Source organism: Chrysemys picta, chromosome 2, assembly GCF_011386835.1.
Source record: "Chrysemys picta bellii isolate R12L10 chromosome 2, ASM1138683v2, whole genome shotgun sequence".
NCBI lineage: Eukaryota > Metazoa > Chordata > Testudines > Emydidae > Chrysemys > Chrysemys picta.
The window spans coordinates 186,516,847-186,535,649 of record NC_088792.1 but is presented as its reverse complement, the minus strand read 5'-3'; the positions used below and the strand labels follow the sequence as shown (position 1 = coordinate 186,535,649).

Below are 18,803 nucleotides of genomic sequence, written 5' to 3'. Positions count from 1 at the left end.
CATCAGGGTAAGGGAAGCTCTTTTTCTAAAGACAACTGCCACTGCCTTGCCTCTTCTTGATGTGCTGAGGAGGGTGAGAAAACATCTGCCCTCCCCATCAGTTCTGCCTCTTCCTAAGCCTTCTTAGAAAGAAGATGGAACTGGCCAGGCACCTTATCCCTCAGCACAAAAGAAACACAAGAGCGGCCATATTGGGTCTGACCAGTGGTCCATGTAGCCCAGTATCTTGCCTGCTACAGTGGGCAGTACCAAAGCTTCAGGGGAAGTATACAGAACAGGGCAGCTGGAGTGCTCCAAGCCTGTCTTCTCTTCTTGACTTTTGGTAGTCAAGAGTTTAGGCTAGCCCCTATGCATGGGGTTGAATCCCTGACCATCTTGGCTAATAGCCGAGGACGTATCCTCCATGAATTTATTTAGTTCTTTTTTGAACCCAGTTATACTTTTGGCCATCACAACATCCCATGACAACGAGTTCCACAGGTTAACATACTTCCTCTTGTTTACTTTGTATTAAACCTGCTGCCTATTAATTTCATTGAGTGATCCTTGGTTTTTGTATTGTGGGAAGAGGAAAATAACACTTCTCTATTCATTTTTTCCACACTAGTCATGATTTTATTGACCTCTATCATACCTCCCTTTAGTTGTCCCTTTTCTTAACTGAACAGCTCTAATCTTTTTAGTCTCTCCTCATATGGAAGCTGCTCTATATTTTGGATCTTCTTTGTTGCCCTCCTCCTAACCTTTTCCAGTTCCACTATATCCTTTTTGAGATGGGGCGACTAAAAGTGGACACAGTATTCAAAGTATGGGTGCACCCTGGATTTATATAGTGGCATTATGATATTTTCTGTCTTATTTTCTATCCCTTTCGTAATAGTTCCTAACATTCTCCTAGCCTTTTTGATCTCTGCTGTGTATTGAGTGGAAGTTTTCAGAGAACTATCCAAAGTGACACCAAGATCTCTTTCTTGAGTGGTAACAGCTAATTTAGAATACATCATTATATATGTGTAGTTGGGATTATTTTTTCTAATGTTCATTACTTTGCACTAATCAGTGTTGAATTTCATCTGCCATTTTGTTGCCCAGTCACCCACTTTTGTGAGACCCCTCTGTAACTCTTTGCAGTCAGCCTTGAGCCATGTCTACACTACCGCTTATGTCAGCAAAACTTGTCGCTCAAGGGTGTGAAAAAACACCCCGCTGAGTGACATAAATTACGCCAGCTTAAGTAGTAGTGTGCACAGGCTATGTCAGCAGGAGAGTGCTCATTGGGGGTGATTGACAGGGCTTTCTCTTTAGAACTAAATTCAGTTTTTTAAAATAGACCAGAAACATGACAGTATTTCCTGTTGTATCCTTGCAGTGACAAGGGTACCTCTAGAACTGGTCGAAATATTCCAAATTTCCAGTTGATGAATTTTGTTGGTGAAAATTTGGTGAAAATGACGGGGTCAGAAGTTTTTTATGTGGATCAGAATTCCTATTCATGCACCAACTGCTGTCTCCCTCCTTCTCCTTCCCCACCATTTTCTCATTTATCCCGATAGATAAATAACAAGACATCTGCCATATCCCAGCATTGTGGTAGCTCCTCTGTGCTTAAGGGTGAAGCTAGCTTCCTATCAAAAATCAAATTTTCAACATCCCTTAATTTCCCCAATAACAAGGCAGACCCCCAGAATTGTCACATGGAGGTTTTCCTGGGAAGTTTGGGGAAAAAAGTCTGAAGAACAGTTTTATGGCATCAGATTCTCAACTATGCCCAGTATTAGCTAGACTCAGTAGTGGAGGTGAAGGAGAATGCAAAGGAGCCAGCTGCAGCTCCCTGATTCTGGGGCAAATTGTATGCCAGCCTCAGGGCTGCTGTAAATTACACTGGCAGGCCCCTTATGGGCTTTTATTCCAACACAAACAAATATACCTTCATTCCTGTTACTGCAGTACTGATGGGAAAAATACTGTAGTGTAAAAACATTTACCCTGACTCAGGCTACAACCTTGATGCAACATATTTCCCAGGTCTCTTTCTGTCCTCCAGTCTTTTGGCAGTAGAATTCATTTTGAAGGAATACGTTCCGTTTGTAGTTAAAATGATCTTCAGCAGCGGTTCTCAAAGCCAGTCTGCCACTTGTTCAGGGAAAGCCCCTGGCGGGCCGAGTCGGTTTGTTTACCTGCCGCGTCTGCAGGTTCGGCCGATGGCGGCTCCCACTGGCCGCAGTTCGCTGCTCCAGGCCAGTGGGGGCTGCGGGAAGACCAGCCGGCACATCCCTCGGCCCGCGCCGCTTCCTGCAGCCCCCATTGACCTGGAGCGGTGAACCGCAGCCAATGGGAGCCACGATCGGCCGAACCTGCGGACGCGGCCGGTAAACAAACCGGCCCAGCCCGCCAGGGGCTTTCCCTGAATAAGCGGCGGACTGGCTTTGAGAACCACTGATCTACAGTACAGGTGTATCTCAAATGTTGTTAAACTGTCTAATCTCTGGAGGGAAGGTGGGTCAACATACTTACCGTTTGATTATTATGAATAAAGCCTAATTGTTTGTAATGAACAAACAGGGCAATCATCAAGTGATCCATTCCCATACCTGTCATCCATCTCAGCTTCTGGTAGAGGCTTAGGGACACCCAGAGCATGGGGTTGCATCCATGACCACCTTGGCTAATAGCCATTGACAGACCTAACCTCCATGAACATATCTAATTCTTTTTTGAACCCAGTTATACTTTTGGCCTTAATAATATCCTCAGGCAATGAATTCCACAGGCTGACTGTGTGTTTTGTGAAGAAGTGCTTTCTTATTTTTGTTTTAAGCCTGCTGCCTATTAATTTCATTGGGTGACCCCTGCTTCTTTTGTTATGTGAAGGGGTAAGTAACACTCCCTATTCACTTTCTCTACACCATTCATGCTTTTATAGACTTCTATCATATTCCCCCTTAGTCATCTCTTTTCTAAGCTGAACAGTCCCCGTTGTTTTAACCTCTCCTCATATGGAAGCTGTTCCATACCCCTAATCATTTTTGTTGCCTTTCTCTGTACCTTTTTTAATTATGATATATCGTTTTTGAGATGGGGTGACCAGAACTGTATGCAGTATTTGCAACTCTTTTAAGTTCTTTTAAGCTTTATTTGATTCAGAAAAATATACTCAATTGAAAAAGAAAAGATATTTTATGGAGGACAGAGATTTGAACATACTGAAGTAAACATCACGTTACTGTGAAAACAGAGAGTCACAAGCCCTTATTTGAATGAGAGTATGTACTATAATATTAAAGAACTAGTTTGCCCTTACTGAGACGTGCAAATGAAGATTGTACGTGCTCATATGGAATGACATCTATTCTCCAGAGTTTTTAGGTGGTCCTGTGTTAAGGCCCTTTGCTGATCATATTGTTATATTTGTCCTTAAGAGCTAATAGACAGATTTTTTTCTAAACAGCAACATCTTTCAGTTGTCTTATCCACTGATCAGTTTTTGACATGGATTTCTGGAACAAGGTGACCACATGGCAAGCTGTGAGACTGTTTATTATTATCATTATTATTTGTATTATAATAGCTTCTTTTTGTTGTGTGTATTTTAAAAAGACATTCACAGGCACATAAGAAAATGTCATGTCAATATATATTGGAGCATAGAGAGAGAGAGGTACACAAACTCGTATTGTAGGGTTTGTGTATAGTGTAGGCAGATGTGTAGTAGGTTGGGGAAAAATCTTTCTGTATTATTATGTGGGTGGATGGATGGGCATGTCCTATCTGGGTGAGGTAATGTGGTTTTAATTCTGGGCTGTTACCATTTGTCCTTGTCTCTTATATGTTAAAAGTAGAGTACTGGCTAGAGCCCAGTGATCTTCAAACAGTCCCTAGGATTTTCAGATTCTGTCTGGGATTTATTTCATCCCTTTAATTTCTTGTATTTCATAGACTCATAGATTTTAAGGCCAGAAAGGACCATCTAGTCTGACCTCCTGCACATCACACACCATAGAACCTCACCCACTCACACCTGTGATAGGCCCATAACCTCTGGCTGAGTTACTGAAGTCCTCAGATCTTGATTTAAAGACTTCAAATTACAGAGAATCCACCATTTACTCTAGTTCAAACTGACAAGTGACCCGTGCCCCATGCTGCACAGCTTGTAGGTTCTCGTTTTGCCAGCCATAGTATAATGATGCATTTTCTTTCAGTAGCTGTTAATATTTTGAGCAAGTATCACTCTTTGTCATTATGGATATTTGGAGGTGTGTCCATCAGGACATAATAGTTTGAGGTTTTGTTTGAAATATATGTCAAAGGATTTCTGTGAGTTTTCATGTGTGTGACCAGAATGTGTGGGTCTGTGGGCAGGTCCAGAAGGTGAGTGTGTGGTGGCCAATATGCCCACATCTTCTCCAGCAGAGGTTAGTAATTGCTAGAATGTAGAAGAAGCATTTGATATCTTTCCACTGGAATTTTCTCCAAAGCACAGTGAGGAGGTATGTGTATAGGTATTTTGGAGGATGTCTGCCATTCTCTGTCATATCCTGGAATTCTGCTTCCCGTTTTTCATTTATATGTTGTGACTTAATTATTTCAGAATCAGTAAGGGCTACATAAAGTTTGACAGTTAAATCTCTGGATCTACCTGTTTGAGCCTTTTTGATGCCTCTTTCAGAATAGACAGTAGTGATGGTACAATATGTCTTCCTGGTCTGCACTGGTCTGTAAGTAGTGTTTGTAACTGGATGAATTTGTAATAATTTGATTTGGGGAGCTGATATTTGGAGCTCAGTGTATCATATGATTAAATCCTTAACGCTGGGTAGACTTTTTGTTATGACATATCGTGTAAATCGATATGAAAAATACTTGGAATTAATTCCAGTATTTATGCTTTTTGTACTTATTGGAAGTTTTGTATTTAGGGTTACCTGACAAATAGTTCCTACACCTAACCACTGAGAAAAAGTTGCTGTTATGTAGACACTGTGAGTGGACTGTTGATTCGGTTCTTAGATTTTTAGCCATTGATCACTGAAAATTAATTCCCATTTCTTCAGTAGAGGAAAAATGTCGTGAGGTACTTCTGAAAACAGTTGAAAAATGATTGAACTATCCCATTTTTCAGTGCTCTCAGAATGCAGCTGAAGATGGGATCAGCTTTGCCAGGCCAAACTAATCCTCACAGAAGCAAATTTTTCCTGATTTTTAGCAATAAGCAATCACAGCTCCTGTTATAAAAATAGCATACACAAAATATTGCTTTATGCTTGGAAGCAATTGAATTGTATGCATGATGTCCATTCATACTGCCATACAAATATGCCTGATAAAGACCCCTTAAGTGTTCTTTATTGCTCCCCATCTTAAAAACTTGATTTCTTTCGCAATTTGCTTCAGGGGCTGAGTATGGAATTCCTCATTTTCTGAAGTGGGATATAATTAACTGTATTAAAAATATTGCTGCTGGTATAACATACAGCATGAAATTGTCAAAATATAGGGTACAGATGCCAAAGTTTTGATTTAGTTTTCTATCCATGATTGTGTAAAGCTTGCAAATGAAACATTTGATATGTTTTTTAAACCTCTGGAGCAACATCTTTATAAGTTAAATTTTGCATGGCATTGTTTGGTAGTTAGTATCCTGGTAACGTAATTAGCACAACAAGACATACAAACATAGCTACTATTCCGCGTGTTCATAATCAAACTAATACCAGTAGGAATCAGTATGGAATTGACCAGACGGTATCTTTTGGTTTGTACATACTGCTAATTGGGATTATGTATTTTGGAAAGCTAATCATTCTGCTGCTATCTGCATTAGCAATGTATATGGAATAGATTATCTTAATTTTTATAATTCCATGTACCTTTGTAATGAGCCTATTTATGGACTGGTTCAAAGCCCTCTGAAGTCAACAGAAAGACTCCCACTGACTTAAATGGGCTTTGGATCAAGCGCATGGAGATTTTAAGTTTTGTATTGGATTTAACATAAGGGTAGCTAATTAGTCTCTTCTAGGTAATTAATATGGCTGATGTTTTCAAGGAAGCGAACTATAATTTCATTTTTTTGGGTCCAGTTCTGCAGTCTTTAATGAGGTACAACTCCATGTAAGTATAAATACTGGCATTTTCTGTAAGCAGCATTGCCTTCCCCAAGTGTTCAAAAATCATAAATCACACACACACACACACACACACACACACACACAAATGACAGTGGATTAAAAATCAAGAGATTTTCAAAAATAATACTTTTGTAAAAATTTGATTTCTTGTTTTTGAACCTTTATGGTCCACATCTTCAAGCTTTTCTCTGCAGCCTTGGGGGGTAAAGACCTTTTATTTTATCTTAAATGAAGCTCAAACCTGAGGGTGTCAGAGGTGAAAAGGGTGAGACAGCAAATACGCTGTGTAGAAGGCACCCCCAGTCTGTCCATTCATTTTGAATGAGGAGAAAAATCTGAGTGAAGTTGCTGAGCCCCTTCTGCCCCTTCCTCATAACAGACCCTCCCCATGTATTTAGTTTCTGATGAGGTTTCTCCAGATGATTATCTAGATTATTATTTAAGTATCCACAGTGAACTTGATGCTGGACAAGACAGAGACATGAAATCAGATCCTCAGTTGATGTAAATCTGTATAACTATGTTGAAACCAATGAAGCTACTCTGGTTTATGCCAACTGAGGAGCTGGCCTGTAATCTCTGCTTTGAGGAGTTTACAGTGATACATGTTGAATATAATAGAATTTTCCCTCCAGAACTTGCATACATGGGGCCAGATATGCGCACATAGGCACAGAGGGTACAAACGACAATGCTCTTCTATTGACATAGATAGCTGCTGTGGAGTAAGATTTACTCTGGAGGTGAGCGGGAGCCTTCTTTATGGTTTTCAGTGGAAGAGGGCAGCTTTAAATGCTTGTGGGGGCTCTCTAGGAGCCTTGCTGTCAGAGGCTGCCTGGAAGATTTGCTGAATCAGCAAATACATATTGGCCTGGCACTGCCTCTTTCCTGCTCAGTTATGCTCAATAGGGATTGTGCTGGTTGACAGGAGAGAAGATTGTGTGTAAACTGCCAAATGCCAGACTATCCATGGAAGCTGAGAGAACCCAGTGAGTTAATATGGCCCATGGATGTTAAATGTGTCTTTGTAGAGCTAGCAGCTCTAGACATCTCTAGGAGTACTTTATTTCCACGCCAATAGAGGTAGGCCTCTAGCTAAAGATAAAGAAACTGTGGCCAGGTCCACTGATACATTGTGGTTGCTTTGCACCATTCAGTGATGTAATACAGCCATAAACCTAGAGTAATTTATGAATCTATAATTGGTCGGTCACTGCTTTGGGTCAATGGAATGGTACAAAACATTTAGAACATGCTGGTGAATCTGGTCCTATATCTTTAAGAAGCATACATAAAGAACACCAGTAATAAAAATTTTATATTTATGTGGTGGATAAAATTGTTTCATGTGCTGTGATAGCTTTTAAAATAAAATAAAATAAAGGTGACGTTTATCTTTTTTTCTTTGCTTTTGACCATTGAACCGTGAACCTACTTTCATTTGCATCACAAGCTTTGAACATCCAGGATGATGTATGTTAATGGGGTTTCAGTTCTTTTGACCCCAGCTCTGCCCTTAGGGAAAGCAAACATTTGTTCTCAATTTTCCTGGGGTTAACAAACTGGCCATTGTAACAAACTGGCCAAGCCATGGCTCATTATATGAGCTGATAAGTTTGGTATGCAACACTGAGTTGAAATCTTTCAAATTTCAAAAGGTTTAGCTATATAGTAACATGAGTAATGTGATAGACACTAGTTTTGCCATAGACATATAATAATACTTACTGCAGTAGCAGTGGGCCATATCCTTTGCTGCTATAAATTGGAATAGGGCTATCAACTTTAATGAAGCTACACTGATTTACACCTGCTGAGAATCTGGCCCAAAGAATGGCTTTATACATACATGCGGGTATGTGAGGGAAGGCTTGAAGCTGTTCAGGTGAGCCCCTTTGCTAGGGTGTTTGTTTTGAACAGGACAAGGCAGCAGATCAGTTTAGTCATGTCATGTTTTAGCTAGAGATTAAATGAATTCCATCAGTGTAGCAATCAGTGCAGGTGCCTCCAGACTTTCATCCTTTGGCACGGATTTCAGATCGCAGATGTGCAGTCATGTTTGTTGCTTGCCGGAAGGAGAAGACAAGCTAAGATGAATGCTTTCATTCTATTTTTAACTCTCTTCAAGGTGACGAAAATTGCCTTGATTTTAGTCTAAATCAATCTTCCTAATGTACCAGATGCAGTTCCCCCCCTTCCCTCACAGCAATCCACTGCTTCTCATGTCTGATTAAATATTGGTGTGTGCCACCACAGAATACAATGATAATAGTATGTAATCAACTATGTAATTTTCAAGTATTAAGAGCTTAATTCTGCAAAGTGTTGAGCACCTTCTGCAAAGTCCTGTATACGCTCAGCCCAGTAGAAGTTTAAGTACTTTGCTAGACTGGGGTCTAAGTTTCTTATTTGTAACTAGACTGTCCTCTCTTTGTGTGGGAAAGGGGAGAGGAGAAGGAGGAAAGTGAAGTCATATAACGTACCATTCATAGATTCTAAAACTATAAATATGATAATCAACAAATAAGCTTACATGTTAATTAGCCCAAAGAGAAATATACCATTTGCTACATCTTTGGTTTTATGGCTCTGGCTGTGAGAGACGCAGTTGTAGCAAGCATAGTTCTGATCCCAGTGTAGACAGGGTCTTCTGTTGATTCAAATGTCACTCTTAGATACTTTTTTCTTTACCTGTTAATGGTTAATACACTCATGAAAGTCTTGGAATGTGTCTCTGAGTCCCAAGCCAATATAGCCTGTGCCCCTGCAGTGTTGCTGAAAGTCTTCATACCAGTAACTGTACTTAATTGTGATTTCAGCTTGAAGCATTGAATTGCATACTGCTCGGGTTGCCTGACCAATGTGGTGCTATTGCAGACTTCACTTTCACAAGTGGTGCTTAACCCTGGGGGCTGGTCTACACTGCGGGGGGCGGGGAATGGTTCCAAGGTACGCAACTTCAGCTACGCGAATAGCGTAGCTGAATTCGAAGTATCTTGGATCGAATTACCTGGGGTCCACATGGTGCGGGATCGGCCGCGGCTCCCCCGTCGACTGCGCTACCGCCGCTCGCTCTGGTGGAGTTCCGGAGTTGATGGTGAGCGCGTTTGGGGATCAATATATCGCGTCTTAACGAGACGCAATATATCAATCCCGGATAAATCGATTGCTACCCGCCGATACGGCGGGTAGTGAAGACGTACCCACAGTGTTGACAATTTCTCATTTTCATGAGCAATAAATTCATCGTTAACATAGTTCTAATGCTAGCGTTAAACTAATGCTTCAGTCGCTCACCTTCAAGAGCACAAGATCACTCTCTATTAAAACTTGAAAAATAGACTTAGAAAGTGTTTTATGCTGAATTTTTGTCTGATAGATAGAAACTTGTGTATGTTTATTATGGATAATTTGATTGTATATATGTTAATTATTTAATTGCTAAACATATTGTTTTTTTTTTTTTTTGCCAACAGTTAACAGTGGAAGATGTAAGTACAAGTATTAGCTAGCAGTGTGTGTATGTGTATATTATTGCCAAATTTTATGAATATTTAATAAATACCTGTAAGGACTATAGTATAAGGATAAATGACGTATGGAGTGTTTGTTATAGAATGACGATAATTTTTACATATCATGCTTTTATTAGAAGTTTAATGCACATTCTGGTTGGGATTTTCAAAGGGGCTTAAGAGAGTTAGGCACCCTACTCCATTAAAATGAATGGGATTTAGGCACTTCCTCGCATAGAAATCCCAGCTTTAGTACCCTAGGTTTTGCTATGAGCCTCAGTCATGCTGCAAAAAGTGAGGATGAAAGTTTGGCTTAAAGATACACACTTTAGAGGCCTCAGAATCAGTGTTCTGTGAATGCTTGAATTTCAGAAGCCATGACCACCTGAGGCTGTGATCTCATCAGATTTCAGAAGCTAAGCTGAGTTGAGTTTAGTTAGTAGTTGTATGGGAGACCTCCAAGAAAATCTCAGTGTGCTGTAAAAAGTCATTTTGCTGTTTTATTGCTGAGTCAATAATGAACAAATATGGCATTAGCGAGAACAGAACAGCAGTGTTGGAGATGCCATCTTTTTAGATGAAATATAACAGAGACATCCATGATGGTTGTAAGCGTTAGAGATACCATGCTGTATTTCACAAGACTACTGGGGTTGGCTCCTATAGACTGACAAATTCTAATGTAAGTAATAACATAAAATTGCCCTGAAGTTTAAGTTGGATACAGTGCTCTTCGCTTCCTTTCTTAAAATTGTACAGTCCTGCTGTGTGCTATCATTTAACATGATAAACTGGGACCTCACACAAATAAGAAATTATTACCTAGGCAATTTTCACCAGGTGGTAGATGGAAACTGCCTTGAAATGGCCCATTTGAAAGAAATTGAGGGAGCTTAGATATGAAAGCATAAGGGGGCCAGATTCTCATGGAAGTCAATAAAACTATGCTGATTAAAGTGAAATTAAACTACCGTGCATTAGAGGATTTAGGTTCTAGTGGTGCTGGCTTCTTAACATAAGTGCAAATATTTACCCAAGGCTTCACTTGGGTTAATATGTAACTTTGTAGCCCCGGAGGGGTCAGACTATTCCAGACACTATGCCATTGTGGTCTCTCCTACAAAGGAAATATGAGCACATCAATGTATGCCTTAAACAAACACTGAGCCAGATATTCAGCTGGTGTAAATTGGCATAGCTCCATTGACTTCAATGGAACTGCATTGTTTTACACCAGCTGAGCACCCAGCCTATTATTTAGGGTGACCAGACAGCAAGTGTGAAAAATCGGGACAGGGGGTCGGGGGTAATAGGAGCTATATAAGAAAAAGACCCAAAAATCGGGACTGTCCCTATAAAATCGGGACATCTGGTCACCCTACTCTTATTTATGTGTTTTGTGTATTTAAAATATATTGCTGTCTTAGAAAATACAGCTCTTTTCATACCTAGAGGTAGCTTAGCAATGGCTAGGCAGAAGTCGGTCTAATGTGTGAACTGATAGCTGTTAAGACTGTGCTGTTAGGGAAATGTGAAACAGAAAAGCAATGTGTAAATGAGAGAAATGTGGTTATGAGGCTTTAAGTGTCTGTAATGCTATATACACTGTGCTTTGTTTAAAATGGTAGCACTGTAGTGAGCATGCTTGTGTGGCTACATACTTACTGATTTGAAAACTTATGGTGTGCAAAACTCAGTTGCAGAACTCCATAGTATTTCAGCTAGTGTTTCTTTTTGTGGTTTATTCTTTTCTCCTATCTTTCTCCTGTACCTATTCCACATATACAGGGCCAGATTGTGCTCGGTCTTTGGGCATGTGCACAGTGTAGAGATGGGTGCAAAGAGTCTTTCCTGCCTTTTGCCACCTGAACCAGGGTCAGGCATAATTGTAGTGGTGACCTTGAAGGGGTAGCCACCCCAAAGAGGGTAGGGGAAGACCTGCCCCTTTCAGACCTGCCAATGCAGCATAACTGTCCACACAAGGGTGAGAGAGAATCCTAGGAGCAATGCAGCAGGTCTGTTCCCATTGTACAGCGGGGAATGCCAAAAGGACTTCCTATAGAGCAGTGCAGTTCTGTTCTACCCCCCAAAAGGTCCAGTGCGTGTTAGACACAATCTGGGCCACTGTGTGCAGTATTGTCAATTACTAAAGCTTCTACTCTGTGTACTATGGCAAATATTTATGTGCAGTTAGAGTGGGTTAATGTTGCTCTGGGAACCTTAACATTTTCTACTTTCTGATTTTTGTGTGTGGACTTAAACTGGCAACCTTTAATGTTGTGCTAATGTAGCTTTTTTGCCTTTAATATAAGGCATGTTTGATTTTAACAAACATGCAGAACTGTGTAGGGTTTTATTTTGTTCTTACTTGTGCCACGTTTGGAGTAAAAGGGAAAAATATAATGGCTTTACCCAAACTGTTCCCATCTTGCATTCCCTAATGATTTGCTCATTTAAAAATGGGGCTATCTTGTTTTCTAGATAGACCAGAGAAGGCTGCTGGGAATAAAATGGCTCTTTGTTTAGAGGGTAACCCAAAAGACAGACTTGCAGGCTGAAGCCATAGTGTCTATTATTGGCAGAAATACAAACCTTTCAATAATAAATGAGCCCTTAGCCGCTCTCACACTGTATCTGTCCTCAGGGGCCAAGTGCAACAACATAGTGGCCTACTGAGGAACTTGGCTAGAAATTTATGGTTTCATCAGCTTGCAGAAACAACTACAGTAATTAATTGGACACGCCAGGGAATAACCTAAATGGTTTGTTCTTTGTGATTAGAGAGCACTTCTTTAACTAGCTCTCCAATGAAGTGTGGGTCACTGAAATCTGGGTGCAACAAAGTATATTGAAGAATGTAGTTTGATAGGTTATTTAATGTTTGCAGTATATATATGATGTTAATGGGCCCAATCATATAGTTCTTGCCTGCAGAAACTTTCGTTAAGGTAGACGGGAGGCTGTGAGTGCATGTCAGATGCAGGAGTCAGCCCTGAAAATGTTGAACAGCCATTAGAAAAGGTGTGTAGGTGTTAAATGATGGGAGGGGTTTGGTGTGATGAGGGGAAACAAGCTGATGGAAGTGGCTACACCCAGTTTTTTGTTTCTTAATATCTAAATAATAAATATATATTCTTAAATAGTTTCAGCTTTTTAGCAAGTGAATAGGCTACACCTGTGCTTAGCTTGCATCTCATCATAAGTAGTATTAACTGTTAAAAGCATTCACTGATAAGTTTTTGAAGCTTTTAAGGTTAAATCTTTAAACTTGATGCATGACATGTTAGCCACTCAGCTCTCATTAATGGTCAAGGAATTATGCTGCTAGAGCCTTAAATGTCCAGTTGGGATTGTAACCTTGGGGAAATGTTTTCAAAGTTGGCTTACAAATTTGCACCTGCAAAATGGTTGTGCATGCACACAGTTCTCATTTATGTTCAGAAATAGGGTAAAAGTATAATTACCCCATTGTTAGAAAGTCAAAAGGCTTATAGGTGCAATGCCTAGGGCCTTTGAAAAAATGACCTCTAATGTTCATTGAAAGGAAGCAGTCTGTAAAGATTTTTTTTAAATATACGCACTTCAGAAAGCTTAAGTACTTTCTGTGCTGTTTTTTGTACCTTTGTAGTTTTGAACTTCTATCTGAAGGTCAAATGGGATCACTGGGTTAATTTAATTAAAAAGAAAGAAGAAACTTTCATATGCATCCATGTTTTGGGTTGTAGAGGCAGTGGACAGCCGATACCAAAAGTGAATGATTTCATAATATAAGGCCAGAGAACTACACATCGGCGAGTCTGTTCATGCTGATGTGCCTGGGGGAGGTAGCCACTTCCAGGAGGCAGTATGGGTTAGTGGATAGAGCACTGGACTGGGACTCAGGAGACTTGGATTCTGTTCCTGGCTCTGTCAGAGGTGTACTGGATGGTATTGGGCAAATCACTTCACCTATCTGTGCCTCAGTTTATAAAATGGGGATAATGATACAGCCCTCCTTTATAAAGCGCTTTGAGGAATATTGATGAGAAGTCCTATATAAAAGTATTATTATTATTTTATTATGTCTGAAAAGTGGTTGCCTCTCCATCTGCTTCTTCTGGTGCTTTTGAAGATTCTTGAAATGCATTTCTTGCTGGCCTTGTGTTCAGTGGGGGAAATCTGTTCCAGAATCTAAAAGGAAATATAACAAGTAGGGTGTTGAAGGGCCACATTACTGGGGAAGGAGGGAAATCCTACAAAAAAGCCCCTTCGTGTGGAACATCTTTCTCTGTTCCCGAGCACCCTGGGATGTTGATGTTTAGGATATTAGTAGTGACGTAAGGATCAGGTTTGGAGAATCTGGAACCAAAGGATCAAATCAGTCTTTTAGATAGACAAATACTGTTAAGTACTGAAGCCAGTCTGCTTTATGCTGCAGATTGGACTGAGAGCCCCAGCATTGGTTGGGAGGGGAATATACTCTGCATCAGTTGTTCTTTGAACACAGCCCAAGATCTGGGTCTAAATATTCAGACTAGTGACTACTAAAGTATGATTATTGTCATCATAGCCCTCAGCAGCATGCTTTTCAAAATGTTTCCTGGCTTCTTGGCTTTGAAGCTCTTTGCTACACAGGTTACATTGGTAAATGATCCTTTGACACTGACAGCAGCTACAGGAACATCTTTAAAAAAACAGCTGGCAGTGTACCCTGAACACCGTTACAGATTTCCCAGGACAGCTATCTCAAAAAAGGGAAAACCCTGGGAAAACTGGGACATGTGGCAACCCTTGCTCTCACTGACTTCAATGGGATTTAGATCAGACATTAAGGAACACACTGGTTTACAGACAGATAGTACAGGCGAACAAAACAGACTCCAAAGAGATATCCTCGACCACCTCAGGAAATGGCTTTAGTGAAGAGGAGATCCACAGGAGTTCCAGGAATCCAGCTCCCTCCACAGGCACTTCTCGAGTCTAGGGCTGCATTAACCTCCTCTGCCATTCCATCTGTCTCCCTGCTGAGGGTGTAGCCAAAAGCTTCCCGCACACTGGGGCTCAGCTAGTCCCCACAGATTGCAGCTACCCTGTGCCAAAGGAATGCCGGCCCATCTCGTGGAATCCCAAAATCCTGCCAGACCTGTGTAGTGGGCCTGCTTTGCTTGAGTGGACAGGGAGTATGTTTGATCCTGAAAATGCACAGTCACTAGTGAGTTTAGTACTCACTACTGTGAACTACTTCAATGGGCCTGCTCACAGTAGCAAGCGCTAATCTCAGTAGTGTTGGCAGGATCTGCCCCTTGACCAATAGTCATCTGGCAGTCCCAGGCTACAACATCTCTTTAGTTCGGTTCCATTAATAGTATTAAATAAAATAGATTGTAGGCTGAACGGGACCTGTGATGAATCTACTGTGCTTAATATTTGCATGGCTATTGAATGTATAGCATTTTAGTATAGTCTATTATACGGTATTAAACTTTTTTTTACCATGTAAGTGACTACAATAGGGGGCTGTAGATTCTAATTTGTTTTTAAGTTTCATCTCTCTTTTTAATTGATTTAATTTTTAAAATTGCTTTCATTTTTTTAAACGTATTTTTATCCCCCCTGCTTTTGGTGCTTAGTTACTACAATGCCAGCTCTAAGTCCTTTTTTAACATACATATTTGCCTTTTATATTATAGCTCACTTGAAATGTTACCAATGGTAAATGTTGCCACTCTTCTTTGATGGTAGTTACTGTGTAAACCCTGGGAATATCTTTAGGGGGTTGCCACACGCCTCCACCAACTGAATTCTTTGACATGCATCACTGCCAAAGGGGGGAAAAAATCATCATGTTAGAAAAAAAGATAGAAGATTGGAATACAGAAAGACATCATAAATAGGTTTTACACAAAAATATATTCAGTGACTGTAAATACATTTGGAACTTTAGGCACAACAACAGAATAATACTTTTTAAGACCACAGTGAAAAGGAAAAACTAAAACGTTCAACCCTTACTTATGCTCTGTTAAGGGCAGGCATTCCTGCCCACATTCCATCTTCTGTTGTGTACAGATAAGTCATTTCATGCACATTTGAAGTGGGGGGAATGCTATTCTAAATGGGCAGCATTTTGCAGTCTGTTAAATTCTACCTCAGCCTCTCCCATTCTCCCACGCCAAAGTAGCATCAATTACTGCAGACAGTTTGAGGTCATTTACACTGCTTACTCCTCCAAGGTGTGGACATGCCCCTCTAGGGTAGTGGTTCTGAAACTTTTTTGATTGGGCTCCCCTTCTTTGTGTCTGTAGTCATTTACACATCCGTCCCCGGCCCAGTACACATTCGCCACCCACCATTTTTCACAGCAGCCTTAGCGCCCCATTGAACCCTTATTTCTGGTGAGGGATTGGGGAGGAGCAAGAGAGCCCACGTGGCAGAGCTCTGGCTGTCCCCTTTATCCCTGCCTCTCAGGTGTGCATAGCCCTTCTGCATGAGCCCCAGCCACCTGAGGCTGACAACTAGAGCTCATAACAACAACAATAAATAAAGCACACAGCTCATGCCACCCTTGGGAGGCCTTCCCCATAGTTTGAAAACCACTGCTTTAGGGAATTTCTGGGGCAGTCGTGGTTGTGATGAGCAGTCAGTGTCAAATGGGCTGAAGGGGGCAGGAAGTTTTTGAAGGAGAGTGATCATTACACAGATTACCTCATCTGTGGTGCATCCCAAGAGTCCTGCAGGTTTGGGAAATGGAATCTTTGAGCGCTCAGACCCCTGCTATGGAGAGGCAAATCCTGCCTCCCTCTCCCCACCCCCAATGCAAAAAATCAATGGGTTACACATGCTTAGAATCTCTCAAGAAATGACCTTTGGTAACTAGCACCCCAAGTCTCCTTCCTTTCATAGCAAAACATGCAATTCTAAGCAATGGGCTACCTGAAAATGTGCAGAGATTGAGTGACAGTACTGAACTGGTAGATTAAACATCGAGTCAAGAATTTCTGAGTTCTAATCCTAGCTCTACTATTGATTAATTTGGCTGACAAAGGTACCTGTATACATAGAACATACAAACATACAATGTCAATGAAGCACACATTATATGGATTAAAAACTGGCTAACTGATAGATCCCAAAAAGTGATTGTAAATGGGGAATCATCATCTATAGGGGGTGCTTCTAGTGAGGTTCCTTCCTCAAGGATCTCTACTTGGCCTCATTCAAAATCTTTATCAATAATCTGGAGGAAAATATAAAATCATTGCTGGTAAAGTTTGCAGATGACACAATAATTGGTGCAGCGGTAATGGTATGGCCAAGTCAGTTCTACAGAATTATCTGGGTTGCTTGGTAAAGTAGGCTTACTTGAACAATTTGTGTTTTAGTACAGCCAAATGCAAGGTCATACATCTGGGAACAAAGGGTGTAGGTCACAGATATAGGATGATGGGACTGTATTTTGGAAAGTAGTGACTCTGAAAGCAATTTGTGGATCAGAATCAATAACTATCTGCCATAAGCGCTGTTGTGATAATTGGGCCTACACATTTATCTTAATCATGAGCGCAACTGTAAAAGCTGTGAGATCGTTTATAAAGTGTCACAATAACCTACAACAACACATGTTGATGTGGAAAAGGTGAAAAAGCGAGGCAGACTGAATTAGCCTAAACCAAAAGGCCTACTGTTATAACTAAAGGACTGTGTTAAGATTATGCCTGGAAAAGAAGAAAAGTGTGGAACCAGAAATCAATCAACCAAAATTAGTGTGGCAGATATTAGGCCTAATTGGTGGACAAAATAATGAGGGGATGGGACTTTCCACCCATCACTCCTTTTTGGGATCCTCAAAAAGAGACTTTGGGGGGAAAATATGGATGGCTGGGTGGAGGTGAAGCAGAGGGCCTACCATGCCACTGGCTGACTGAGGGAGGAGAGAAGGAGAAGAGTGAGTTTTACCATCATGACTGCCACTCCCACTTTCTCCTGGGACCCTGTACCACCTTCACCCTAATCCTGAGAGATGTTCTGACCAGAGTAGGCCAGAGAGAGGTACCAGATGACATTGCCACCTCCACCAGCTCTGACTAAATCCCAAACACAACCTGGGATGTGAGATTTTGTCACCTCCCTCCTCCCCCATCCCACGTGTTCTTTTCCTTCCCTGCCTTATTTCTTCTCTTTTATTATCACTCCCCTTTTGCCTTCTGTCTTAATAAGTCTGGCTTAGCCAGCCAAGACTGCGTATTTCACAACTTGCTTTAAGACTGCGAATAGAAAGATTTCAGAGTGGTAGCCATGTTAGTCTGTATTAGCAAAAAGAATGAGGAGTACTTGTGGCACCTTAGAGACTAACAAATTTATTTGGGCATAAGCTTTCATGGGCTAAAGCCCACTTCATCAGATGCATGGAGTGGAAAATACAGTAGGAAGATATATATGTATATACAGAGAACATGAAAAAATGGGTGTTGCCATACCAACTCTAACGAGTTCTCCTGCTGATAATAGCCCACCTTAATTGATTCGTCTCGTTAGAATTGGTATGGCAATGCCCATTTTTTCATGTTCTCTGTGTGTGTATATATATATATATATCTTCCTACTGTGATAGACTGTCAAGCAAGGTTTCCCTTTTCCCCCCCTTTTTAAAGGCTCTTGACAGTTAAAGTGATAGGGAATGAGAGGTGCTTAAATGAAAACCTTACTTAACATTTCAAACGCTATAACTGTTTTTCCTTCTTTTTTGTATTTTTAATAAAGGGTTACAAGATTTGTAACGGTATGTTTGCCATGGTACGAAAGCAGACTGAAGTCTCTGTGTACCAAACCCAGAATCTTGTTTAAAACTGCTTAGTGTTGGACAGTTACAGGATCATGTTAAAACCTTTGACTTGGGTCCATTTATTGACCCTGAATGAATTCAACAGTGTGATGTGGTGATTAAGAGAGAAAATGTGATATTTGGATGTCTAAGGGGAATATCAAGTAGAAGCAGGGAGATGTATAATGTATACTGCCTTAATGAGACCGTTACTGGAATACTGTGTCCGGTTCTGGTGTCCACACTTTGGAAAACCTGCCTTACTGGGAGAGACAAAATAGCTTATTCTAGTTTATCCAAGAGAAGGTTAAGAGGTGACTTGATCACGTTCTATAAATGCCTATGTGGGGAGAACAT

At 40.8% G+C, this 18,803-nt stretch overlaps 1 protein-coding gene across 14 annotated transcripts in view; it reads left to right on the top strand.

Annotated features, from left to right (window-relative positions):
• Positions 1 to 18,803, top strand: part of DCDC2 (doublecortin domain containing 2) — a 136,385-nt gene that overhangs the window by 31,767 nt on the left and 85,815 nt on the right. For 10 of the 14 annotated variants that reach the window (XR_508289.4, XM_042860482.2, XM_008164466.4 and 7 more), the window contains one exon: positions 9,608 to 9,622. The exons of the other annotated variants lie outside the window; for them this stretch is intronic. Coding sequence is in view for 9 of the 10 variants with exons in the window: in XM_042860482.2 (XP_042716416.2) it covers positions 9,608 to 9,622 (15 nt within the window). In the remaining variant the exon portion in view is untranslated. The remainder of the gene's footprint in view (positions 1 to 9,607; positions 9,623 to 18,803) is intronic. 14 annotated transcript variants of the gene reach the window in all.